Source organism: Aquila chrysaetos, chromosome 3 (genome assembly GCF_900496995.4).
Source record: "Aquila chrysaetos chrysaetos chromosome 3, bAquChr1.4, whole genome shotgun sequence".
In the NCBI taxonomy this organism is placed as follows: domain Eukaryota; kingdom Metazoa; phylum Chordata; class Aves; order Accipitriformes; family Accipitridae; genus Aquila; species Aquila chrysaetos.
This window is the reverse complement of record NC_044006.1, coordinates 51378627-51405959: the sequence shown is the minus strand read 5'-3', so window position 1 is coordinate 51405959 and position 27333 is coordinate 51378627. Positions and strand designations below refer to the sequence as shown.

The window sequence follows — 27333 nt, the reverse complement described above, 5'->3', positions numbered from 1 at the left end:
ATTGTAACCCTACGGACCATTGTGTAGTGCAGACATGAGTCTTTCACAGTGGAGAGTCAAGAGAAGCATTTGCTTGGTGGCTAGAGGCAAATGGGATAACCTGTGGGATGCTGGCGATGCTACTCTGTTTTGGGTGGCTTTGGGCTTAGTATGGGATATTTGCCATTGCATGGTAAGGCAGAAATACACACACCAGCTGTTTAAATTTTTTCCAGTATAATTTACCATGACACCATTGTCAGGATCTCTTGGCACACATGTTTTATCTTACAGTTTCCAACAGTGTTAGAGGCCAAATTGTGCCTTAAGCCTTCTTGACCTGAATTGTGCTGGCATCTGTGAAGGAGTGACAGTGTCATCCTCCTCCCCTTGCCTGGGGGGACCCTGGCTGTCTCAGCTGTCTTTGCCCTAGGAACTCTGCTGCTTTTTAAAGCGATGCTGCAAATCTCTCACGCTTTCCACTCCCAGCCCATTTACAGGACAGTAACAGGGCTGGCCAGTCCTCCTTCCATGAGCGTGAGCTGCTTCCTTCCATGAGCGTGGGCTGCTCGGTATGGGTGGCTGTGTTGAGCTACTGGCACATGTCATGGTTTGCCCTGCATAGGTTACTAGACGAGGCTGGAGGAAGGCAGGTTTCTTGCAGTCTTTTCCCTTCTTTTGTTCCTGCACAAGAACCACCACAATCCTTCTCCTTTATATTCAGTGTATATTTAGCCCTAGATATCTGAAGTCTCTCCCTGCCAATATGTTTTTTTTAAGCCTATAAACATAAGCAGACACCTTAGGGACTGATATTTGGCAGTTGCTTTCAAGTGTCTGTGTATCTGACCTAGAAAGTAGGGAGTGTTTTTCAGTGCGTGCCAGTTACAAAGTCAGAATGGTCCGTATTAATTAGAATCATCTGCAATCCTTTTAGCATGTGAGCCTGTGGCATCATTAAGGTTTTTCATGCTTTCATTCCTGAAGGATGGATAGAGTTCAGTCCTCCAGATCTTTGATTATTTTTCTCATTAGCACGCATCTCCATGCTATAAATTAAAGGAGAAGGAAAGATTGCCATTCCCAGGGTGCTTCATAAAATGCCTTGGAAACCTGAGCCCCAGCTGCATCCAGAAGAAAATAATATGAATGTATAAAGCCCTGCTTAACCATTTAGGTTATCAGCCCAGCTGTAGTTACTTCTCTGTAGTTATTTCCAGGCATATCATGCATGTATTTAGTCAGACGATCAGATGATTTTAGGGACTAAAACACTAATCCTCTTAAAACAAAACAACTTACTTGGTAAGGCCAGCTTGGCTTAAACAGTTCTCTTGCACAGAATTTCATCTTGATTTAATTAAATTGTGTGAGATCACCTCCTATGTTAAACTGTTTAACATAGTTAAACTGGTACAGTTCGTGCACGTAGATGTTTTCTCCTTCACTAGCCTATTAAAAAGCCTGTTAGAAAATCCCCATTCACAATTTTATGTTTAATCTGGAAAAATAAAAAGAGGCTCTGTGTAGCTATTTCAGTAACAAATTTTTTAGGAATTTTCTTCAAATCTGTAAAGTGGGAATTGCTGCCACTGGAAAGATATTGGTAAATCTCCAGATCTTTTTTTTTCTTTTTTTCAAGGAATTTTGAAACAGTCTAAGCATCCCATATTAAATTTTTCATAAGCAGAACATTTTGGTTTTCCATTTAAAATTGATTTTGATTCAGAAATTTTAGTTGTACTTATTTACTTCAATAATTCAAAATCAGAATATAATTTATGAGCTGCTCTATTGAAAGTCAGATAATTGGGTCATGAAAACTTTTGACATTTTGACTGTTGATGTGAAAAATTTTTGATAACTCTCATACATACAACAAACTCTTCTTTCAACCTAGTTGTAGCAAAAATCTTATCCCATTCTGGAATGATTTTGCTGTTTCTAGCACAAAATAAATTGTATAAAGGAAGGGAAACACCAACTCTTCTTCCAGCTAGTAGTTACTGGATTTTAGCTCTGAAGCAAAAATGAAAATTTGCTGAAATCTTTCACCACCTTCTTCAGCTGATTAATACCAGAACTAAAAATTGTAGGTTCCAGCCTTCATGTTACCTCTTTGACTCCTCTGAAATGCTATGGGTTGTCTTTCCTAGGTTTGACTAATAAATGTGACTTTGTCTTTTATGTGATTGTATCCAAAGCCCCTTGAAGTTCATGAGATAACTTCCCTTATATGCATATCCATGGCCTCTGGATGAAAGTGCCCTAACGTGAGTACTGTGGTTCCTTTAAAGCATCTGCAGGAGCTGATAACGTAAAACTTCTCCTGCCAAGCTCTTTCTTTACATTTGTGATCATTTGAGTTCTATTTTGTTGCGTAGAGTTACTCTTGGTATAAAAACAAAGATAAAAATATTGTTTTACAAAAGAATTTTCAGGGTTTGCTACAAGAACAAAACAACTTGTGCCTTCTCCCTCCTGAACGTGCTTTTTATTACTGCACTTTCAAAATGACCATTCATGCTGTCATGCACTTAGAGTAAATCTGTGTCAGTTCATAGGCTCAGCAGAAGCTTCTAACTATTTGACCTTCTGTCCTCACAGATCCAGCCTGCTGCTCACAGTGACCCTCCTGGTAAACCAGCATAAATTTGCAGACTAAGATTTCTGTAGCTATAGCATATAAATTGTGAGAATGACAAGGTTCATTACATTGCCAGGAGACTATATTCTGTAATGTAGACCTGAATCAAAGGACAGACTTTAAATATATCAAATAAGTTCAGCAGATTGGATGAATTTAACTGCTGATTTAATTAGTGCAATTCTGTGAAATGGGAATCAGGAAGGTGTTGGTCCTGTGATATGTCCTTACAATTAAAGGCATGCCAGAATTGTTCATTCTGATTTAAAAGTCAAGTGGATTTTGAAAATTATTAAATACATTCAGCAGCATAGCCTTGATTTAAAAAGAATATTGAAATATACATGTGTTTTAAATATTATTTGTCCATGATTTTTTATAAACATACCTTGGGGGAAAAAAAAAAAAAGAGTATTTTAAACTCATGCCCTTCTGAGAGGGGCTGTTATGGTTGCCAGGCAGCTGAAAGATAGCACTCTGCTCTCAGGAAGGTCATAGTTGCTCTTTTTATTGGTGAAGACTGGAAGTCAGAGGTGTCAGCCTGCTTGGAAGTGTAAATGCAAACCCAAGTACCTGGCTGTGCTCCAAGAGTGGTGCCAAACTCGTTGTTTGCTGAATGTATTATGGCATTTTATGATTAGCAGCCCAGCTCCGAACACAAGAACACACGGTGAAGTCAGAGCATACTACTCTACAAGCATAAGTGAGCGTCTTGTTGAGAGGCACAAATCCTCCCTAGCTGCTGATAGCCATCTTGCTTATAATGTGCTTCAGAAAACAAGTAGCACAAGGAAGGTATTTTCTTTTTGCCAGCCCTTTTAAAGTGGAACAAATCTGCAAAACAGAGCACAGATGGCAGCAGAATAGTGGCTTAAATGCAAAGCATCAATTGAGGCAAGTGGTACTTTTCCATCTCAGAGTAGTAGCTTTGAATCCTCTTTTCTTGGTATATTTTGTTTTGGAGACACACTTTAAATGTATGACAAATAACAGAAAGTGAAAATTATAGTGGAGGAAATTAAGATTATAAAAATGTAGAATGAAGGGAATAAAACCAAACAGCTTATCTATACACGTATATATTTTTAAACTTCCGTAGTAATTTCTCACCAACAGTTTCTTAGTTCAGATTTTCTAATTAATCAACAGCAAAGTAGGAGCTTTGGAGAAGCTGACACAACAAAATAGGCAGAACTCTTTAAAATTTTATAGCTAAATAATTATGCAGCCTTAAATTCATTCTGGCAATATTTAGACATTAAAAAAAAAAAAAAGTCTATATGTGTGATAGATTACTTATGGAAATTGCAAATAATACCAGATCGTAATTTGGTGATAATATTTGGTATCATATTGAAAAAATGCATTCAAACACATCTTAAGAGTTGTATTCTACTGATTTTAAAATAGGTCTCATATCTCACAGTTGTTGCATCCAGGACTTACAAGACTATATGAGTTGGCTGGAACCTGTTTTTCAGTATATCATCATCCATGTGCAGGTGCACAGTTCTTAATGTAAGCAATTCTGAATCTTTTGGAAATTGTAATACAGGCCTGTATTTTAAGCACAGGGCTCCTCTTTCCGTCAAAGTAAAAAACAAGAACCCTGTTGTTATTTGCAATTTTGGGCTTTTTGGTTCACTCTTTTTTCCTAATTCACTTCTTTTCCTAGTTGCATGTGAAGTTAGAAGAAAAGAAAACAAGAAGCAGACTGAAGCTTGCAGGCTCTTGAGGAGCAATCCTGTCAGTGCAGATGCCCCTTGGCTCCTCATTGTGTGCTAGCAGGGAGGTGAAAGGGAGAGCACGGAATCACACAACCAGGAGTGGCTGAGGTGGGAAGGCACCTCTGGAGATCATCTAGTCAATGTCCCCTGCTCAGAGCAGGGTCACCTAGAGCAGGTTGCTCAGTCTGTGTCCAGTTGGGGTTTGAGTCTCTGAAAGGATGGAGACTCCACAGACTCCTTGGCCAACCTGTTCCAGTGTTTGACCACCCTCACAGTAAAGAAATTTTTCCTTATGCTTAAGTGGAATTTCCTTTTCTCAGTTTGTGTCCATTCCCTCCTGCCCTGTCACTGGGCACCACCAAGAAGAATCTGGCTCCATCTTCTTTACTCAGCCTCCCAAGTCACCCGCCCAAGTTAGTTGGGCTGTCCCCGCCAGATTCTCTGTGGACAACCACCTCTGAAACCTACTCACAGTTGGGAGTCTGAGTTGGGTGCTCAGAACTGCTGCATGGAGCAATCTCCTGTCTTTCTGTTCCTGTGCAGAGTCCAGGGTGACATCTTTCATTGCTGGAGCACTTCATTTAGGTGCCTGAAGATAGTATAAATACCCATTGTAACGTCAAGATCCCAGGGGATTTGATTTGGGGATTTTCCCAAATGGGGAAAATGAGACTAGTAATTTCTTCCTAACATTCATATAATTTTAGAAGCTTTACTCTGGTAAGCAAAGGTGCTATAAGACTTCATATGTTGTGGGTGAGTCTCTCCTTCAATTCTTGTCTCTCAGTTTAGTAACAATCTATGCTCTACTTAATGGGATTGGCCTTTGTTCTCAGAAAACTTCAGCGCAGCTTATCTGTGGAGTCATGGCACGCTCCATTGTATTTTAGGGTTAGGAGGGCATAGTTATTTCCCACACAAAGGGTCATTTTAGGACATTGCTGTTGCTGCAGGGAAGGTGCTGGATTTGGGACCTGTCAGGTCTAATGGTGGTTCATTAAGGACACATATGGATATCTCTGTTCAGCAGATACTTTGGGACTTGGTACACTGTCAGTGCAGTTTTCTCCTGGTCTGGAAAGCACAACAGCTCTTGCTGACAGGAGATGCCACAATATGGTGTTTGCTTTCCTCTAGTTCTGCCTGAAGGTGTGAATTGCAATGCAGCAAAGAGATTTCTGACTTGCAAGAAGCCCCTTGGGAAAGCAGGGTTTGCTGTTATTTCTGTGAGCAGCCTTATTCAAAAGCATGGATTTTCAGGCCTGGTTGCTCTTGATCTGGGAAGGGAGTGTGGGGGGAGAAAAGAAGTCATGCAGAACACATTCTGCAGCATCAGCAACAGATGAGGGAGGATTTGATTTTAGCTTCAGGGAAGCAGAGTCAGAACAAAGCTGCCAGCATGTTGCATACTGGTTGACTGAAAAGTATTGGATTGGGGCACTTACCAGACCCAAGTTGTACTGCAATCTGACCGTGATTCTGGATATTAAATATCATTTTATGACGGTGATTTAATAAGTAAATGTATGGCACTGATGCCTTACGTGTTTCATACACTATCACTGAGGCCAGACCCCAAGTTGTTTAAATCAGCTGAGAAGTTCTCATGGATTCCAGACGGGTTTAGATGACAGACTCCATGCTTAATTAATGCATTCGGAGGTTGGGAACTTTCTAAAAGAGTTCAAATATTTTATTTTATTTTTAGTTTCTTTACTTTAGTCTTTTCCACATTTTTAATCTACATAACTGACATTATGCAATCAGAATAAAATCTTCTGGAAGTAAGGTTCCACAGGGCATCGTAACAGATGGCAGAGTGCCTGGTTTTCCATGGTAATAATAATACAGAAAAGGGAATGCTTCTGTTCAAATTGCTTTCACCTCCCACCTTAAATTTTGCGATGGTCTCTGTCCTCTTAAAACTGTGCTCTGAATATCTCCCTAATGCTTTGGTCATGTATTCAGAATAGAAAAATGTAACAAGTTGCTTTACCATCCAATCCTTTAATAAATGTATGACATCTGGGGCTCCTCCTCCAGTTGGTTTCTTTCTGCAGGTTATTCCCTGACTGACTGGGGAAAAAGAAGATGCATTGTATCAAAATCATCTGGTACTTTTTCAGTACTAAGAGCTGAAACAGCATCAGCATTAATACTGTCCTAAATTTGAGGAAAAAAAAGATTATTGAGATAATAATACAGAGCAAATAGAGAATACTAAAATATGCCTATCTAAAGGGAGTGAAAGCAGATCAGTTTAAAGAGAAGTCATAACACTCATACCTTGTCTAGTTAGTGCAATATCTAAAAGCCCTCATTCCCTTTGTGCTGCTTTAGAACAATCTGTTATTTGATAATAGTTACAGCTTTTTATCCTACAATCAGCCAAGGGCAGCCTTTGTGCACTGAACATGTAAAAAGAAGATTGATAGCAGGGCTATTGTTTGATACTATGTGGGAGCCTGATAGAGCAACCAGCTTTGAAACAATGTTGGGTAGTTCTGATTAAAATAGTGTCTGCACTGTCTGGGTGGTGGGAACTGGCTTAGTCCTGGCCATGCTGCTCATGCTCGCTGAGTTTCCAGGGACCCTTCCCACGCTGCGTGCACTCGCTTCACCCACTGGAGGAGGCTCAGCTCGGGTGGTCTGCAGGAGGTTTGTGGAAGGACTGGAAAGTGCAAGGGAACACTACTTTTCCCTGCTTGGTCTAATTCTCATCTCTTTTCCCCATAAAAAAGTTAAGGTAAAATGTTTTGTATCTCCTCTACATAGATCTGTGCCAAAATCCATTGAATCCATTTAGGGGGACTTTGACCAACTTGTGCTTTCTGAAAGGGTCCAGAGTGGGAGCACCTCTGCCTGACTGCTGATGGACCAGTCAGGCAGTTCTCCTAGGCCATGCACTTGTCTTCAGGGTCTGTAACGTTACTCCCTCTGGCCCTGTCTTTGGGTGACTAGAAGTGCCAAAGCTAATTTCAGTTTTCTTTTATGAAGAACAAAGGAAAAAGAGGAACAGCACCTAATAATTTTCTTCATGGAGAAATCTCTGGAGAAAGAACTCATGTACTAGATTTGAGAAAGATTGGCACTGCTTTTTCACTGAGATCCAATGGCATTTCACAATCCCCACTGAGAACTGTCCACAGGAGAACAAGCATAATTGCGATGCTCATCCCAACGATCACAGAATGTCATACGTTATGTCTGCTCATCACAAAGAGATTAGCTTTAATTTCCTAGTCTGGATGACAGCACAGGCTATTCAACATTGTCTTTGGGTTGCTAATCCTCAAAGAATCTATTTATTTCTTTTTCAGTGTTATTGCCATGGAAACTGGCTAAATTGCAGGTCCAGATTACATCTTTACTGTTTGCTCACTTTCATTTTGATCTGCAGACATTCTTCAGGTGCCAGGAAGAGGCAAAGGACAAATCAATATTGTTCCTTGAAACATACAGTCATTCCCTGTGTTCTCCAGCCTCAACTATGCAAGTGTAGCCACTTGCATTCTGTGTCTCCCATGGCAAGAGACTTGAAACCTGAAGACCTGCTACCTGCAGCCTTGTTTTCTACAGTAACCTTGTTCTGCCAGGCTTGAGAGGATAACACAGCAGATTGCTTCCTTATCTATTTTTCAAGCCCTTGCAAATGGTAACACGATGATGCAGAGAGAACAATTGCTGTTTGGAGCACAAATCTAGGAAATGTTTCGCAGATGCACTAAAACTGTTGAAAACAGGTGTAATCAGGAGTCAAGGAGAATTCCTATTAAAAGTAGGTATCAATGTCAAGAATGGTGAAGTCTCTATGTCAGAATCCAGATAATGAAGTACTTAAGGGAAGAACATGTCTCCACTACATGTATGGTCTGCATGTAACAAATGATGGCCTGAACTATAGGTGTTGCTGTTCTCATATTTTGGGGATTTGAGTGCTGTCTTGAGTGTGTGAGATCTCTAAATTTATTTTGTTTAGGCATTCAGCTGGGTACCAGGTAAATGTAGCCTGGTCTGGATTCTTAGAGATGAAATATAAGGGTGTGCCTCTTTAGAGACCTGTTGCAAGCTCTTGTTTTAATCAGATGATAACGGAGTTCTTTCTGATGGAATAGTCTTTATCCCTTGGGGAATTTGGTAGGTTTGAAAGTGGATGGAGGGAGGGGAAAAACTGAAATGAGTTATGTATGTTTTCTTTTAAGTGTTAGGAAAACCTGGGTATGTGTGTATAAGCAGCCCCTAGGCAGCTGTAAGATTAGAAACTGGCATTTACATAGCAAGTCCTAATATATGCTACTGACCTTGGTGACATTACCAGAGTAATTCACACAGATAGCATTTCTAACTATAATGCATTAGTCACTGATGCCTTTGCCTTGCATCAGCCATTCAGATCCTTATGTCCAGTTTCCACTGTACTTGAGCTACAGTCAAGTTACAAGGAAAAATCTGTTCTTTATTACTGTATGATTTTGCCTCTGACCCTTTTGTAATACAGTTTCATTTTGGAGAAGTCTTTCTGTATCACTGTGAAGTCTTTCATGCCAATACACAGCACTATGGATCATAAGAAGTTGAGGGGAATAAGTGCCCTTACGTTGTATGGGAAAGCACCTTTGCATTACAATTCTTCCTTCTTTTTGGATGTACAGGGTGTTGAGATTGATTCTCTTTCACTCTGACATGACAGAGTGCATGCAGCACATGCCCTTGTCTGTCTCTGCAGAGAGTGAGTTAACATAGGTAATAGAATGGGTGAGTTTACTAAGTACAGGAGGTAGCATAATTATATGTCTTTAAGAGATCTATTTTTAACCTAATTCAATAACTTGTTGGTATATATGAGTGATTCATTGGCAGAAGTTGCTATTGTTGCAGAAAGGCTTGTGTAAATTGAGCATGGCTGGTTATACAGCTGGTTTTGGCTGAACGTGGTAATACTATGTTCTCTGTATCCTCAAAATTTATATTCAGGAGAAATGAGGGGAGTTTTTAATTTTGAGGACTATCATTATCCTGCGTGTCTGCTTGACATGCTTGCTTCAGTGAAGGAGCACTTTCCTCTGCTTCAGCCTCTGCTAGTGAGAGCAGTGCATAATCTAGCGTTCATACTACAGGAAAAGGTGCTCAGGAGCCAAACTTGTATTCCTGATTCCGTCATAGATTCTCACAGTTTTCTTGCATACGAGATGTGGCTTCCCGAGGGAGGAAAAATAAAATAAAATCAAGAGACAGGGAATGAGTGGGCACTTTTGAAAATGTTGGCCTCAATATGTCAATTTTTGTATTTCTAAATTGGGGGATTATAATTTCACAGGACTCCAGAAAGGCTCTGTGAGTGCTTGCAAAGTGTTTTAGATGTGGTAACATGGCAAGTTCCACTGCAATGCAAGGAAAAATGTCTTCACTACAGACCACACCTCTGGAGCATTCATACATTTGGTGACAGTCCCATATGACAGCAGTCCATTAAGAGACTGTCATAGATTTGATTTCCCTGGATGTATCACTCCCCCTTTCCCAGAAATTTTATCTGGAGGAAAAGAAGAAGAATTTATTTGTCCCAGATGCCCCCAGAATATGTCAGAGCTGGTGTCAGTTTGGCATTTGTTGGCATATGCGCTAGGCGATATTTGCGCCCAGAGCACTCTTTTACAGAATGGCTTACTGTCAGTCTCAGGAGTGTGTGAAGAGCTAGACTATTGAGTGGAGTTCATGGCAAGTGCTCAGTCCAGTTTATCATAAAAACATGATTACAATAAATTGTGCCCGCAGATTTTACAGATTATTGTGAATGTATCCAACCATAGTTAAAGAGTTAGAAATCTTTCAGAAAAAGAAAAAAATATGTTTCATTAACCAATATCTGAAAGGAAACCCAGCTTCTTCCCTTTGTTTACCAATAATTTGTAGTTTTAATAAGTTGCCTGCCTTGTCACAGTTTGACACACAAACCTTATTTGACATAGCGTGGCTGTCCCTTGCACTTGGAGGTTGAATGTACTACATAGAGCATGTAACTACTGAGATGGGGTTTTGTTCATCCTTTCAGTTAATTCTGTGTGTTCTTTTTTCCCGCCTCCCTTTGTGCTGCACGGCTGATTACCACCCTAGGACCTTGCAATGGGACACAGACCCCTCAGTGCTGCAGCTCCAGTCTGACTCAGAACTTGGGTATATGTCAGCTCTTTTTGTTATTTGTTTATCATTTCTTTGCAAGAATTATGTTGAAAATGCTTCCCAGCTGAGCTGGTTTTATGTGATTTTCATTTGCTTTGTTGACTCAAAAAGACCATAATTTAAGTTTCCTTTTTTTGGTTTCATCAGTAAGAAGCTTCAGCAAAGCATCTTTGTGGAAAAAACCCTTCTATTTAAAGAAGCTCATGAAAAGATAAGCTGCTATTTCTGTTGCCTGAAACACAATACAAATAACTATTTCATTACAGATGAAATGTTATTATTGTGGCACTTAAATGTGCATGTACAGCTACATTGGCCTTGTTTGTACCTGTTGATTCAGACCTTTCTCTCTGAATCATTTGCAAGGTACTTTTCCCCTCCTTCCTGTCTGCCATAGTTATGCTGTTTCCACATGCAGTAACAGTTTCCCCTTTTTCCTTAGGAACTTTATATATGCTTATAATTGTGCATTTAAATATGGTCATAGTCCAAGAGTAATTGCTATCTTAGTTGAGTTCAGGCCAATCAAGTATTTTTAAAATGGTGCTAAAGCTAAAATTAATATTTCCTAGTATGGGGTGGAACTTCTCTACCCCAAGCATCTGAAAAGATTAGTTAATTTAAATAATTTAGAAATGCCTAACTGCAGAGATATTTAGGATAAACTGTTCCTCTAAAAAGGATAGCTAGCAGTCCCTCAAGTTCAGAACTTGAGTCATACTCAAAACCAAATCTCTATGTTGAAGAAATTGCTCTACCTATGAACTTAAGCGCTTGCCTGTCTGAATCTCCAGGCAAGCATCTTATGCTTTTACTAGTTCATGTGAAATTTATTCACCATTCTATAAGAAAAACAACAATTTCCCTTTAACTACTGATTAACAGTGCTCCCAGCTGCAGTTAGGAATGTTAGGGCTCTTCACCAGGAAAGATCAGAAGGACTGCAAAGTATCCAGAGAGCTTTCTAAACAGGGTTTCTCCACATCCAGAACTACTATGAATGTTGTAATTTCTACCTGAGTGTGGCTTCAAACAGATCCAGCTTCTACAACTTTACCTGGACTGTACCAAAAAGATAGAGCTTTTGGAGCTGTTTTAATATACAGAAACCTTTTAGAAATCTCAGCTGCCCTTTCCCGGAAGTTTGGATTAAAAGATGAGAACTCCTAGGAGCAAGGTTCCTCAAACAGCTGTGCAAAGCAAGTTCCTTTGTTTGATTTGCGAAAAGATAACCCTGCGTATAGCCACAGACTTCACACTTTTTCTGTCTTTGCACTGACCACTCATAAAAGAAGCACGCGAAAGAGTAAATCCACAGGTATAGTCTGGATGGGAAGTCCTGCCTCTTTTGAAAGAAAACTGTCTTCAAAACCAAGGCAGAGTTAGAGAGAGGACCAGACTTCCCTCTGGTGTCATGAGACTAGATTTGAAAAAATACCAATGCAAAAGAAATCCTGCAGTCAGCAATTAAATGATGTGTGTAGCAAAACACTTCTAGCAGATACATCTTTCTTCTGCCACCTACAGAGAGAGGAATCAATTTTAATGCATGGACTTTAGTTACTGTCCTCCTACTGACATCCCATAGACAGTTTTGAAAGGAATCCTTCAAAGCTTATGTGCTCTCTAAGATGAATATTCAGCAAACTGTAAATGATAAGAATTATGAGCACCTCAGATGAAAAATGGGGATGGGAAAGCAATAGACAGTTTACTGCTGCCCTAAAAAGAACTAGAGACTAGAACATTATAATCCATATTTGTTAGAGTCCAGATACTGAAAGGATGCTCCAGTTGTCCCTGTGTGCTTGGGACCAAGGGGCTAGGCCAACTTTTAGTTACACGAGAACCGTTGCAGGTTGCTTAACAGGGGCAAAAAAGAACTAAGAGACTACATTCCTTCAGATAAGAAAGACCACCCTTTTTTCAGTAATTACCAGGATATTGGTGACGCTAGACAGTTGTACAGGCACCAGCAGTTCCCAAATTAGAAATGTTTTAGGTGAAAAATTCCACACATTCTCTCAGCACAGTGCTCTGGAATGTAGCCCACTTCTTGATTAGCAGTCTACAAGGAGGCTAACCCAACTAGTAGTTAAATCCAACTCTCCATTAGGATCAATGTTCCCCATCCTCAGGCTGTTGAGGACATACAGAGTGACCTCAAGTGAAACTCATTAGAATTAGGTGAGGTTCTAATTAGGCCCAGATTAGGCACATGATTAATTAGAGATTATGCTTAACCAAGACCACTGTCAAGAAGCTCTTTCAATGCAGAAGGCTTAAGAATCTTGGTCAAGTGGAACCAGTAGCTTGGGGCAGCAGGGGACTGGTTACATAGGAAAGTGTAACTGACCAAGTAGGCAACAGAGATTGCACGTCTGGTGCTGAAGGAGGGAAAAGCACATGAGATTTTGCTGGGGTGAGATATTTATTAAATCTTGAATTCACGCAAACCCTCAGTTAAAGCAGCTACAAAAATGTAACGCTACTGAAACTTTTGTTAGCTGAAGTATATCACAAGCTGTAGAAGTTTTTCTGCCCCCAGTAATACGTTAGAAGTTTTTCTGTAGGATTTTCAGACAACTGTAGCTTTTGTTCATATTGGCGAAGTCACAGATTGTTGTAAGGAGGGAGATGTGTTAATTTTTCCTCTTTGAAAAGAAGAAAGACTCAGAGCTGCAACAATTATTTCTCCTTTAGTGGTTTGTTATGTGATATGGCTGATTCATACTGATTACCTGCTGAATCTAATTGCATTCAGCTTAATAACAACTCAGCCAGTAAGATAGATTAGAAAAATGTATAGCTGATGTAGCATTAACTAGCTGAAGAGTTCAGGAGGTGTCATCCAATGATGACAATTTCCTTTTGAGACTCTCATTTCCTTTCAGACATCAATCTTAATTGAATACCTAAACCATTGTAACTTAATTAGATCAAAACCCCTTTGACCTCTCTTCTTCTGACAGTCTGGAAAATGGAGAGGATATGGATAATGCATATGAATTTTCTGCTTTTCCAAATCGCGCTCTCTAATGACATGGCAGTTCAGAAACATTGTGTCCATGAATTTATTTTCCATAAATGTATAAGTGTGCTTGCACTTGTTGATCTAGGCAACTGGACTTATTCAGTTGATTTGTTTATTATGTACATATTCTTTTCTCTGCTGAAAGTTGACATTTTTTCCAGTAAAACACTTGCAAGTAACCATTTGTTTATTCTTCCCTCCCTACAGACAGTCAAATAATATTCAGGAAATAAATTGATTTTTTTCCCCCCACTGTTGAGTGAACTGTGTATTACTAAAAGTGTTCATGACCACATTCAGCTGTCTCTCTTCTTTTTCACTTACCCACTTACAGTTAATTGGCTTTACTGATTTATTTCATACAGCTTATTTAAAGTAAGGGAAGTAATAAAAAGAGAAGGCTATATGTGCCCTGTTCCAGCTGTATCTTGGAGCTCCCCTCTAACCCTTGCATTAGGACTCTATTAATCATAAACCTACATCAATTCCACTACTAATGACTCCTGTAGAAGGGAGAATCTCCTTCTTTATGGAAATTAACCACCTTGCCAATTAAAGGCTCTATTATCACTCTCAGGTGAACATCTGACAGTTCTAATCCAGCCTGGTTTACACCCACTGTGCTCTTTCCACTATTGTGTATCTCAGGTTGAGGATTAACTCTTTTGAGCAGGCAGAACATTGTAGTAAGGATGGTATGAAAGAGAATTTTGTTGCATGTTACAAGGGGCACAAGCAGGTCATTTCTCTCTCCCACTTACAGTCCCTCTCAGCAGCGTGATCTGAAGGTTCAGTAACTGTACTTTATTATGGCAAATGGTTCCCAGGTTAATTTTCTTCACTGCAGTTAGGTACTTCTTATGCATAGTGTATTGTGTTTCATCTTAGTAAACACTGAAGTATTTTTTTGATCCTGTTCATAAAAGCAAACACTCTTGTTCCTGCTGATGATTTACATTTAACATGACTAACCTTTTGATGTCATGTATTCCATCTTAGACGCAGACTGCACAAACTAGGGGTGTCAAAGATTACCCAGGTTGATTTCTTACCTCGGGAGGTGGTATCATACTCCAAGGAGACACAGACACCTCTTGCCACACATCAATCTGAAGGTAAGATTTTTTTTTTTTCTAAAAAATTTTCATAGAAAATAAGTATTCGAGTAAGAGTTAAAGCATGTAAGAAAAATAATAGTAAATCATAATATAGCTACTTATCACATATTTTCTGCAAGCCAAGTATTGTTTATGTGATTAATGGCTGTTTTGGTGAGAATAATTGTAATAATGACTTTAAATTCAGGTGGAACCAAACTACTTCTGCCTTACAATGGGTTGTGGTTACCTGCCAGTTTAATGAGAACATATTTTCAGATAAATCATTATGAATATAGTTAAGATAGTGCTTTATTCCATTTTTCTTTCCTTCTCAAGGAAGTTATTCATTGCATGCTTTGTAAAGAGACAGTGATGGAAAGTTGCCCTCAGATACATGGTCAGTGTAACTGTCCCCCCCTCCAGTAGGTGAATCTTAGGAGAAGTTACAGTTTAGCTCCATGTGCTGAAAAAGGAGGCTTACATACTTTAATGTGGACAGTCCTGCTTTCTCTCTGCTGACAGATATATTACCTGTACTCATGGAGCTGTTCGATAGTTGTTTGGCTTTCCCTTTGGTAAGTAAATACGTGGAGTAGTTAGTAGGGGAGTGCTGGTGTATCTCTTCCTTAGACTAGACACTTGCCAGGGTTGTACTGCAGAACACTGATTGCAGGTCAGTTGAAACCATTTAAACTGAATGTAAAACTGTACATTAGCCTGATGTAATTTACACACTATTACAAAGCAGGTAGAAGAAGAAAAACTGAAGACAGTCTTGACTGTCATTTTTGCTGTTAACAATGAAGGATCAAGAAGAGTTCAACAATTGGGTGCTTTCCTGCAGCAGATAGTGTGGAACTTCACCAGGCTCCATACAGAAAAAGAAGATTGAAATAGGTTGCAAAAGATGTGCAAGTAAACCTGTTTAAATATAAGTTACCGTCAGGGAAGATACAGTGATTAACATAACCAGCTTTTTTTCTGCAACTGGGTTACCAGGTCTGCCTTTAAGAAACCAGAAATGAAAACTGCTGAGCTAGATACTCAGATTCTACTTTCCCAGACCACAAGTTTACCCTAGTCATCTGTTGTCTGAAATAGTGCCTTCAAGCATAGACAACCCTGTTGCTTTGATGCTGCTGCTTGAGCAGCATGTCCTGACAGCTTTGCCTTCTCAGAGGGAGAGGTTGCCTCACAAGCCTCTCTAGTTCTATCCAGCTCATCTCTGCTCGTCTCTGAGGGCTTGCTGAAGCCTCGAGAAAATGGGGCTTGCCCCTGAGGCCTTGCCTTCCTGGCTTGAGACCAGTAGGTGCTCAACCCTGGGGCATTATCATGGAGTCATTGTTAGATCAGATGGAGAGGATGCCCTTCCTCCCTGACGCAGGGCCTTTGTCCAGTGCAAGAGCCTATGGATATGGGGAGTTGAAGACATAGCTTTGATGTGTTTACCTCTCTCAGGCCTGCAACTCCAGCACTCATTAGCTGACAAGCCTTTCTGAACAGGCCAACCTCTCTTGAGGAAGCAACTTCTTCCAATAAGTCCTTCTCGCTTTTTTCCAAGGAGCTCTTCAACAATTACAAAATCCTTTTCTTGGGTAGACAAGAGGACAATCTCCTACCCTTCAAGGAAAAAAAAAAAACAAAACACCAGTGTGCTGCTGTGGAGCCTGGCAATCAGGACAGCAAGCACAGAGGGCTATGTGGCTTGTCTTGGTTCTCCCAACACAGAGGAAGCTCTCATTGCTCACTTGTGTGAAGGAAGATAAGTGCAAACGTAAAAAGTCGTGGACTTTAAACTACCTAGGCCAAACCTGTGATGGGAAAGGTCAAATGGTGATAAGTGGTTTTGGTGACTGGATTTATTATCTTTCATATCTCTGTGTCACCACAGTCAAGGAAAAAACATCAATGAAAGTGAAGTTTTAATATTTAAACACAGAGAAGACATCACCCAATCACTTCCCTCAGATGTGTGGGCGAGAAAGTTTAGCTTTTATTTCCTTTCCAATTTGTCACTAGGGAATTCTCTGCAAATAACTTGGACACGAATATGGCCCTGCATCAGTAAAGGAGATGTTTGGTTATTCCATTGAAGTGGTATTTAATTGGAAACTCTCTAGAGGGGAAATAAGATCTGTGATTTTGGTCTTCCAGGTCTGATGGAAATGACTTCTCAGGTTTTCAATCTCCCAAGCCTCTTTATGAATGCTGAACCCTTCATACTGTCTCTAAACATGAACAGCAAACAGAGGGGAATTCCTCGGGAGAGCAGTTTTGAGGAGAAGTCTCTACACTGTTCCTATGCGTTCATGTGATAAAATATAGCCATTATCTTTTTAAGATAAATTGTTCAGCCAGTACTATGGTTATGTGCTCAGTTATTCAGTATCTGAAGCCTTAGAGTTTGAGAAAAGAAAAAAAGAAACCCCTTATTTACTTAGATGAGTCTGACTTCAGCTTTCAGAATTCACTCTTTTGCTGCCTGCCTTGGACACTGGAAATGTCAAAATGCAGAATTTTAGGATGAGATTGTCACATGCTTGCTTCTGGTTTGGAAGACAACTAATGAAGGGTACAGCTGGTTGGAAAGATCTTTCCTGTACAATTAAGCCACTGAAAGAGGACTTTGAGTCCATTCAAAGATCTGCAGCTTTTTTGAAATGTCAGTATCAGATTTTCTGTATATTGCTTCTCTAGAAAGAAAGAAAGAAACTCTGAGGTAACTTAGACCTACTGCTGTTCTGGAGCTCAGTGGATGTAGGCCTTTGTGGTAATGGCTATTCCCCCCCAAAGCTTATAAAACTGGTAAAGGAAAGCTTCATTGTGGTAAGTACAGTGTGGTGCCAGGGAGCCAGATGCTATAAGCATTGAAGTCTCAGCTTGTCAGCTGCTAATTTTAGAAGAAATAATGTGGCATTATTCTTCACTGTATAAAAACAGATTAACTCCTCTTTTCAGAACAGGTAATTCAGTTTATTTCAGAGAATAATGACATGTCATTTCCCCCACCCACTCTATTATTTAGGGACATGTGTATATGCATCATTCAACCCTTTGATCACAAGTACCTAATTCTTTTGCTTTATTTAGGTCACAGTAAGCTTCAGACTTTTCTTTTCTTCCCTGTAGGATGACTTCAAAAACACCCAGATCTTAGCTCCGGAGCCCAAGAAAAAAAGTGGTCTTTACTTTTCCCCTCCTTCTTCCCCTCCTTCTTCTATAACTGGACTTGAATTTAGGTATTTGTAGGCATTGAGAGACATTTCACTTGTGCTGCTTTTTCCATTCTGGAGTTGATTAAGACCTAGACTATGCCAGATGTTTTCTGAGAGGTCTCTGGGACACATTCCTTCACTGTACAGAGACTCTCACGTTGCCCCAGAATGGCAGCCCCATGTAGCCTTTGATGGTTGGACCCTCCAAAGCACTGCAGAACTGCCCTTTGCTGAAGGCACACTTTGGAGAATGCAGCAACAGAAAAGCCATGGCCTGACCTCTCCCAGGATGAATCCCTCACTGCCGTACAACAGTGGAAGGAGGTCTGTATGTCTGCCTGCAAGCTACCTTTTCAGATAGGAAAACAGCCTGCCCATTCAAACTCTGCTGGGTGCCCACCTCAGCTCCAGCTTACTGTTCTCCTGCTCTTTAATGGGCCAAGAGGCAAAATCTCAGTGTGGAAAACATCACACTGTCCCTGCACTGAGAAGAGAGATACTCCTCTGATCTGGCTTCCCTCAAAAACAGGGGGGCAGCAAGAAGGTGAAGGTCTGTGAGCTCTCTGGCTTTGCTGGCCAGTGTCGGGAATGTTGTCATTCCTCTTTCATGAAGTAGAAGGTACTTCTTCATCGATAAAATGAGATGTTCTCACTTCTCTGGCTTGCCAGACTGTCACTGCAAACAGGTTAGTCTGAAATGCATTTCTGAAAAAGTAGATCCCATATACAGGGGAAGAAGATCTGACTTTCTAGAACAATGGAGGTCCTATGTACTTCACCTGTTTATCATCTTCAACAGGTGGTTGTTCGTGTGGGGAAAACAAATGCGTTACCATACACTCCTCCTGAGCAGGATAACCTCATCCTACATCACAAATGTTTGCCCAGTTCTGGCAAAGAACACAATTCATGCCTGTGGTCCATCTGTTTATCTGCTGTATTCAAGCACTGAGGATATTTTGGCTATCAGGGAAAGAGGAAAAATAAGTTCTCTACTCCATTTGGAAGTAGACTGGAATGAAGTGGCGAAACAGAGGTGAAACTCCAGAGGCTGGGTTGGGTTCTGCATCTCTCTGACACTGTAATTCTCTGAACTAATGTTCCTGAAAGTTATCCTTTTTAAAGCATTGGGGCAGGAGAGGGGAATTGTTCTCACAGTCTAAGGCTCATGAGACCAAGACACATGAGTTTAGATATCTGTGTGTGATACCAAATGTAAGTGACTACTGTAGGGTGAACCAAAACTCTCTCTACGTACCATTGACTGCATTGACTAGCTCTTCACTGACTAGCTTGATAGTGGAGTGCTTCATGTATAGAATCAGAATCATAGAATGGTTTGCATTGGAAGGGACCTTAAAGATCATCTCATTCCAACCTCCCTGCCATGGGCAGGAACACCTTCCACTAGACTCAAAGCTAGGTTCCTTCCACTAGGTTGCTCAAAGCCCCATCCAGCCTGGCCTTGAACACTTCCAGGGATGGGGCATCCACAACCTCTCCAGGCAACCTGTTCCTGTGTCTCACCACCCTCACAGTAAAGAATTTCTTCCTAATATCTAATCTAAATCTACCTTCTTTCAGTTTAAAACCATTACCCCTTGTCCTATCACTACACTCCCTGTTAAAGAGCCCCTCCCCAACTTCCCTGTAGGCCCCCTTTAAGTACTGAAAGGCTGCTATAAGGTCTCCCCAGAGCCTTCTCTTCTCCAGGCTGAATAACCCCAACTCTCTCAGCCTGTCTTCATAGGAGAGGTGCTCCAGCCCTCTGATCATCTTCATGGCCCTCCTCTGGACCCACTCCAAGAGGTCCATGTCCTTCTTATGTTGGGGGCTCCAGAGCTGAACGCAGTACTCCAGGTAGGGTCTCACCAGAGCAGTGTAGAGGGACAGAATCACCCCTCTCGACCTGCTGGCCGTGCTTCTTTTGATGCAGCCCAGGATACAGTTGGCTTTTTGGGCTGCAAGCACACATTGCCAGCTCATGTCTAGATTTTCATCCATCAGTACCCCCAAGTCCTTCTCTGCAGGACTGCTCTCAATCCACTCATTGTCCAGCCTGTATATGTGCTTGGGATTGCCCCGACCCATGTGCAGGACCTTGCACTTGCCCTTGTTGAATTTCACGAGGTTTTCATGGGCCCACCTCTCAAGCCTGTCAAGGTCCATCTGGATGGCATCCCTTCCCTCCAGCGTGTCAACTGCACCACACAGCTTGGTGTTGTTGGCAAACTTGCCAAGGGTGCACTCAATCCCACTGTCCGGGTCACTGACAAAGATGTTAAACCGCATCGGTCCCAATATCGACCCCTGAGGAACACCACTCGTCACTGCTCTCCATTTGGACATCGAGCTGTTGACCGCAACTCTTTGAGTGCAACCATCCATCCAATTCCTTATCCACCAAGTGGTCCATCTGTCAAATCCATGTCTCTCCAATTTAGAGACATGGATGTTATGTGGGACAGTGTCACATGCTTTGGACAAGTCCAGGTAGATGACGTCCGTTGCTCTTCCCTTGTCCACCAACGCTGTAACCCTGTTGTAGAAGGCCACCAAATTTGTCAGGCATGATTTGTCCTTAGTGAAGCCATGTTGGCTGCCACCAATCACCTCCTTATTTTCCATGTGCACTAGCATAGTGTCCAGGAGGATCTGCTCCATGATCTTGCCAAGCACAGAGGTGAAACTGACTAGCCTGTAGTTCCCCGAGTCTTCCTTGTTTCCCTTCTTAAAATTGGGGGTTATGTTTCCCCTTTTCCAGTCAGTGGGAACTTCCCCGGACTGCCACAACTTCTCAAACATGATGGATAGTGGCTTAGCCACTTCATCTGCCAGTTCCCTCAGGACCCATGCATACATCTCATCAGGTGCCATGGACTTGTGAACCTTCAGATTCCTTAGATGGTCTCGAACCTGATCTTCTCCTACGGTGGGCAGTTCTTGGTTCTCTCAGTCCCTGCCTTCGCCTTTTGTGACTTGGGCAGTGTGGCTGGAGTACTTGCTGGTGAAGACTGAGGCAAAAAATTTGTTAAGTACCTCAGCCTTCTCCATGTCCTGGGTAACCAGGTCTCCTGTTTCCTTCTGGAGAGGGAGTCTCCTAGCCTGGAGTTTTCCCTAGTCTTGCTTTTATCACTGACATACCTATAGAAGCTTTTCTTGTTGCCCTTGATGTCCCTGGCCAGATTTAATTCTATTGGGGATTTAGCTTTCCTAACCTAATCCTTGACTGCTGGGACTATATCTCTGTATTCCTCCCAGGCTACCAGTCCTTGCTTCCACCCTCTGTATGCTTCCTTTTTGTGTTTGAGTTTGTCCAGGAGCAGCTTGTTCATCCAGTCAGGCGTCCTGGCATTTTTGCCTGACTTGCTCTTTGTTGGGATGCATCACTCCTGAGCTTGGAGGAGGTGATCTTGAATACTAACCAGCTTTCTTGGGCCCCTCTTCCCTCCAGGGCTGTATCCCATGGTACTCCACCAAGCAGATCCCTGAAGAGGCCAAAGTCTGCTCTCCTGAAGTCCAGGGTAGCGAGCTTGCTGTGCGTCCTCCTCACTGCCCTAAGGATCTTGAAGTCCACCATTTCATGGTCACTCCAGCTAAGGCTGCCCTTGAGCTTCACATTCCCCACCAGCCCCTCCTTGTTGGGGAGAACAAGGTCCAGCATAGCACCTCTCCTCGTTGACTGCTCTATCACTTGGAGAAGGAAGTTGTCATCAATGCATTCCAGGAATTGCCTGGATTGCTTATGTCCTGCTGTGTTGTCCCTCCAACAAATATCAGGGTGGTTGACATCCCCCATGAGGACCAGGGCTTGTGAATGTGAGGCTGCTCCTATCTGTCTATAGAGGGCCTCATCTGATTAGTCTTCCTGGTCGGGTGGCCTGTAGCAGACCCCCACTATAATGTCACCTGGCCCTGCCCTCCCTTTAATCCTGACCCATAGGCTCTCGGTCAGCTCCTCATCCATCCCCAGGAGGAGCTCCGTGCGCTCCAGCTGGCCATTGACATAGAGGATGACACTCCCTCCTCGTCTCCCCTGCCTGTCCTTTCTAAAAAGCCTGTATCCTTCCATTCCAACACTCCAGTCATAGGAGCCATCCCACCACATCTCTGTGATGCCAGTAAGGCCATAGTCCTGAAGGCGTGCGCACATCTCTAACTCTTCTTGTTTACTCCCCATGCTATGTGTGTTTGCATTTGAGTTGGGCCCCCATTGAAGCTGACTTACTGGCTGGAGTGGCTGGAATTCCTTTGTGCTGCTCTTGAGATGCTCTCCTGCTAATCTGTAGGCATATTAATGTGGGTTTCTCATTATTGAGTAAACTGTGTATGCCTAAAAGTGTCATACACTGACACCATGTGAGGACTGTGTCCTACTTCGTGTTTCGGTAATTGGATGAGGAGTTACCTGTGACTAGGGCTAACAAGCCCCAGTGCTGTGAAAACAAGTCAGGCCTTTGGAAGTTCCATGATAAAATCCACAGATAAAGTTATTTTTACTTTGAATGTTAGGGGCTGAGATTTCCAGGTTTAACCAGTGTGGAGCTCTGGCTCTGCCTGTCCCCTAAGATAATGTGCAGCAGACCTCTAGCACAGCAAATTCTGCACCAGGCCTGCTGTGCCTTCCCGTGTCTGACTGTAGCTCAGCTCTAGCTTTGTGAATGCATGCTGTACTTAAGAAAAGCCAGTCCCAGAACTAAGCAAGACCATACTTGAGCTTTCCCATGCTCAATCTGTCTAGTGCTCATGGATCAGAAGCTGGGGGTTAAGTTAAATAGCTTACTTTGGCTTTTCCCTTCCAGAGAATCCTAGAGCTCAGCTCCAGTCTGAAGAGGATAAGACAAGTCTGGACCTGAGTATAGCTTTGAATCCCTCATTTCACGGGAAATACAGATGCACGTTTGTGCATCGCCATGCATGCAACATATGTGTCAGGATACATGAAAATGTGTGTGATGGAAAAGCATTAGGCATAACTGGGGGAAAGCAGGGACCCTTTTCTGTAAACAAAAGGTGGTGTTGGAAAGTAGAGCACAACTGGGATAGAACTTACTACTAAAAAGAGGAGACAACTAAAGATGAATCAGTGTTAAAGCAGAAGTTCAGTTTTTAAAGAGACAGAGCCTTAGTATTAGTACTAATGGACACTAATTTTGTAAGAAACGTGGTCTATCCTAGGCAGTGTCATGTATCACTGAGTGTTCTTAGTTAGCTATAAAAATCTAGTTTGCCTTTTCTTCTCAAACCTCAGTCCATCAGAGTCATACTGTGGATCTCAATAGCTGGCATAAACACCCTAATTCAAGACTGCTTTGTTTGATTAAATCAACAAAGCTTATTTTGTACTGTTGTACCAGACTGTACAAGATTGGATGAGACTAGAACGAAGCGGAGCAAAGGTCCAAGGCATTGCACTGTATAACAGTCTTTCAATAATTCCCTTTTATGTCTGCCACAACTACATCCCCTTTTCTAAATAACAGATTTCAAAGGTGGAATATTTATTTATTTTTTTAAATTTAAATTGGGCATTAAAATCTCTCAAAGGCATTCAGGCAGCTCCCTCTGGTGGCGAAGCCATGAACCGACGCGTCGTGCCTAAGGGATGCTGGAGGTGAGGGAGGGATGCTGGTGTGAGCTGTAGAAAACCACTCACCTGATCTTTTGTCTGAGGCAAGAATTATACTTAATAGAAGATGCTTGAGTTGTGTGACTGAAAAGCTGTATGAATGTAAGTGCTGATGAAGGGAGTCTGAGAAGACACCAAGCTATTATATAAAAAGTTGGAAAGAAAGATATTATCTACAAATGTTTTTAAAAAAAGCCTTAAAAACTGTTATAGGTATTATGATAAAAATCCAGGGGAATAATACAGAAGTGAAATCAGCTGCAATCCCTTGTTCTTGCCAATCCCTTCCTGAAGTACACTTAGTAAAGTACAGCTTGTTAAAATACATATTCTCCAGGACAGCCATATCAGGCAGGTACCAGGTGTGGTGGGTCTGTGTTCCACTCTTAGCAAGCTACAGATGTTAGGTGTATACCGCTAAAGGCTTTCTTCACCAGCTGGCTCATGTTAATTTTATGTAGTACAGAATTAGGATAAGGGCTTGGCTTTGGAAAATGTATTTCTGTGGGTTTTGTTGTGCAGAATAATGTATTTGACACTGACAAGGGTTTCTTCTGGGAGGAAGAATGAAGAGGCTGTAGTCTGTGGTCATGCACAGTTTGGTGTTTGGGGGCAGGAGGAGACATCAGATGTCTAATGTCCTGAAATATGTTGCACACATAGGCTAAAATAGGATTTCTGTAGGACAGTCCCACTCTGTTTCTAAAAGGTGGCCTGTTACATCCACAGTCGACTGGTATATTTATCAGTGATCATTGCTGCAATATTTGCTCCCATTCCCTGTCTCTCCTCCCAGGTCTTCTCTAAAGACTTCTGGAGAAGGGTTTTTCATACACTCAAGATGGTTTTCATATAGTTTTCAGCAGAGAGCCCTCTTAATGCTAAACTGTTTTGAATGGGCAGATCGGAGAATTTATTAAGCATCAGTAATTCTCTGGGAATTATCTACTAAGAACTGATTTAACAGAGAGAAGATTGGCTCTGGTCACACACAGTAGGAGGTCTGAGGAAGGAAAACTCTTTAGGGGTCTTAGACTTTGTCCCTGATCATTTCATTACACAGGGACAGAGTAATTTGACTCTTTGCAGCTCCTCCACAATCTTAACAAAATCCTGGGAAGGTGTCCTGAAAACCAGGCCCACATGCCTGGGAGTTTCCTGTTCCAAAGAGGCCCAGGCCTTCTTGCACAAGGTACCTCTGCATTAAATGCAAGCCCAGGAAACACACCTAATAATTCTTTACAAGGCTGGAGGGAGAACAACAGCCTTGTCACAGCTGTGCCTACACCTTCTCTAAAAACCATTCAGGCTCCAGAAGATGAGGAGCAAACCCGAAAGGTTAACTGCCTTCTCAATGAAATGAGGAACCAGTTTTTAGGCTGTGTCTGCCTCACAGGGGACTGTGTGCAACTGTCATTCTGTTCATGGAAGTAATACTGCTTCAAAGCCTCTGCAGACAGCATGGAGAAGGACCATGCTCTACCTCCCCTCCTTGCAGATCCTGCTTGATCCTAATGGATGATCCTTGCTCTGTGCTTTTGAGCAAGTGGATCCCATCCTCCACCCAAGAGATGAGAGGCTACTCTATCCTAGAATAAAACAAAAAATGTTGTAGTCAGCCCCCTTGTGCAGAACCCAACCTGCTCTTTTAGTTGCAGTGGGAAATACGTAATTGAATGAGATCCTGGTACATCTGGTGTCACTTGGTGGAAAATGAGAGCTCTGACATTAGCAGCCTTGACCTCAAACTCCTTTAACTAGCTGCAAGTCATCTCACAGTGCCTTTGACCCATTTTTGTGTCCTGACATCTGAAACTAGCAGTGATCCATGAATTCGGAGACAAGCCCTGTAACACCTGTGTGCAAAGTAAGTCCTTTGTTCGCTGGAAATGAAAACCTTCCTCTAAGTCTTTCCTCTCTGGAAAAGATCCTAGCCATGTTTTACACATGAACAACTGCTGTATTGAGCTGATTTATGCGTTCCCCTCAAGTAACGAAATAGTTCTAAACTTATTTGCAAATATATGACTATCAGTATGTTACAACTGAGCTTTAACATGAGAACAGAAGGAAACTATCCCACTAATGAACAGCACCATGATTTCCCCAGTCAAGTCAGTGAAAAGACAGTGGCCAATTTTTCTCTATTTGCCATTTTCACATATTCCTAGTTCTCACTTTACCGTATGTATCATTTCAGTAGTATTTTAATATACTTTGAATTAACAATGCTCAAATTAGAAGTTATAGATATGAAAATGTAAAAAGGGGGAAAGCTGGGTTAGCAGTGCTTCTAATGGAACAATGAAGACACAGCTTTTTGTTTTCTTCAGAAACAAAACATGCTTTTTCCTACCATCCCTGTAATTCCTTCTTTAGCCATAATCCTTCCTAGGATGATGCCTATTCAGTATATACAAGAAAACAAATATTCAGCACCTTCTATTACATCTTTAGTAATCTTTGGCAAACTCTGGCTTTGTAGCATGGACCAATCTCTGCTGGAATTAAAGACAAGATTAAGAAGAATGTGCATTGCAGAAGTAGCAGTTATTAATCCTCAGTGCTCTAATTAGCACTTAATCTTTCTAATCCTGTAAGTAGATACAAAATGAGGGCTGTAATAGACACGGGCCATAATGTGGAAAGCCCTTCATTAGCAGTGTTAAAAAGATGTACAGAAAAAAACCACTGCTCTGTTACTTCACACTTCTCAATTTGTTTCCTGGCACTTGCGACTCAAAGAAAGGAAAAAGATTCACATGCCAAAATCCCCTCTGTTTTAACTCACACTACTAATGTACTGGGTCAAAAATTATGCAGCTGAAAATTCTCCTGTTCATCACCTCTCTATCTTAAATTCTATAGCTGAGCCACAGCTTAAGAAGCTGGCCAATTGTGCCCCTCTATAGTCTCCTTTAATTGGCTCATTTCCATAGGAGAGGCCACCTGCCTGGGGTAGAGGAGTGTCAGCTGCTTGCCCTCAGACTAACTGGAGAAGAAGCCAAGTGGCTGGGTTGGGTAGAATGAAGAGGGTTTGCCACACCCCATGTTATTACCCGCCATAAAGATGAATGGGGATGCACCCCAAGCTGGGTCTTTGTTCACCAAGTGTATCTTCTCAGCCTGACCCAAGCACCTGGGCAGAGCCCTCCAATGGCAACCCTGGGCCCCCCTTCTCCCTCCCAAGAGCCGCTCCCAAGGTTGTGTAAAGCCATGTTTTATTTATTACAATGACGAATTGTAGATCTCCTCTGAAGTACTTGAGAATCCCTCCTTCAAAATCAGTAGTAGCTGGATCCTTTCCAGAGAATCCTTTTGCTCGCTCACACACACACTAAGAGTTACTATGAAAACTGAAGAAAGGATCTGGATGAAGAAAGTTTTAATGAAATGGATATGTCAGTGAAGTAAAAGTCTCAGTGTGAATTCCCACTGGCCACTATTAATAGAAGATGGAATTCTCTTTTGCTGCAATACAATAGACTGTCTCCACAAATAATGTCACTTTTCAACCAGACCCTGGCAGCCACTTGCCCATCTATCTTATTTTAAATAAACTTAGCATAAATTCACTCTGAGCCACAGTTAATTCAGATGTATGTCCTAGTCATAAACCTCCAAAACAGTGGTCACTCTTCCTGCAAGTTAATGCCCTACTTAAGGCCTACAGGAAGTGAGAGAATAGTAATTATTCTTGTAAAATGTGTTGCACTCGAGCCATGAAGCTTCACACTTATTTTAAGTCTATAATTGCATGTTGTTGCTGTGGATACTCTTTTCTTTTTTCATTTTCCTCACCCTGCTTGCCTTCTAAAGTTT

At 41.6% G+C, this 27333-nt stretch overlaps 1 protein-coding gene across 7 annotated transcripts in view; it reads left to right on the top strand.

Annotated features, from left to right (window-relative positions):
* DYNC1I1 (dynein cytoplasmic 1 intermediate chain 1) overlaps positions 1-27333 on the top strand; it is a 200565-nt gene that overhangs the window by 31124 nt on the left and 142108 nt on the right. For 4 of the 7 annotated variants that reach the window (XM_030009788.1, XM_030009791.1, XM_030009789.1 and 1 more), the window contains exons 5-6: positions 10468-10527; positions 14567-14682. In XM_030009788.1, coding sequence (XP_029865648.1) covers positions 10468-10527; positions 14567-14682 — 176 coding nt within the window. The remainder of the gene's footprint in view (positions 1-10467; positions 10528-14566; positions 14683-27333) is intronic. The other 3 variants (XM_030009794.1, XM_030009793.1, XM_030009790.1) reach the window with 1 other exon arrangement.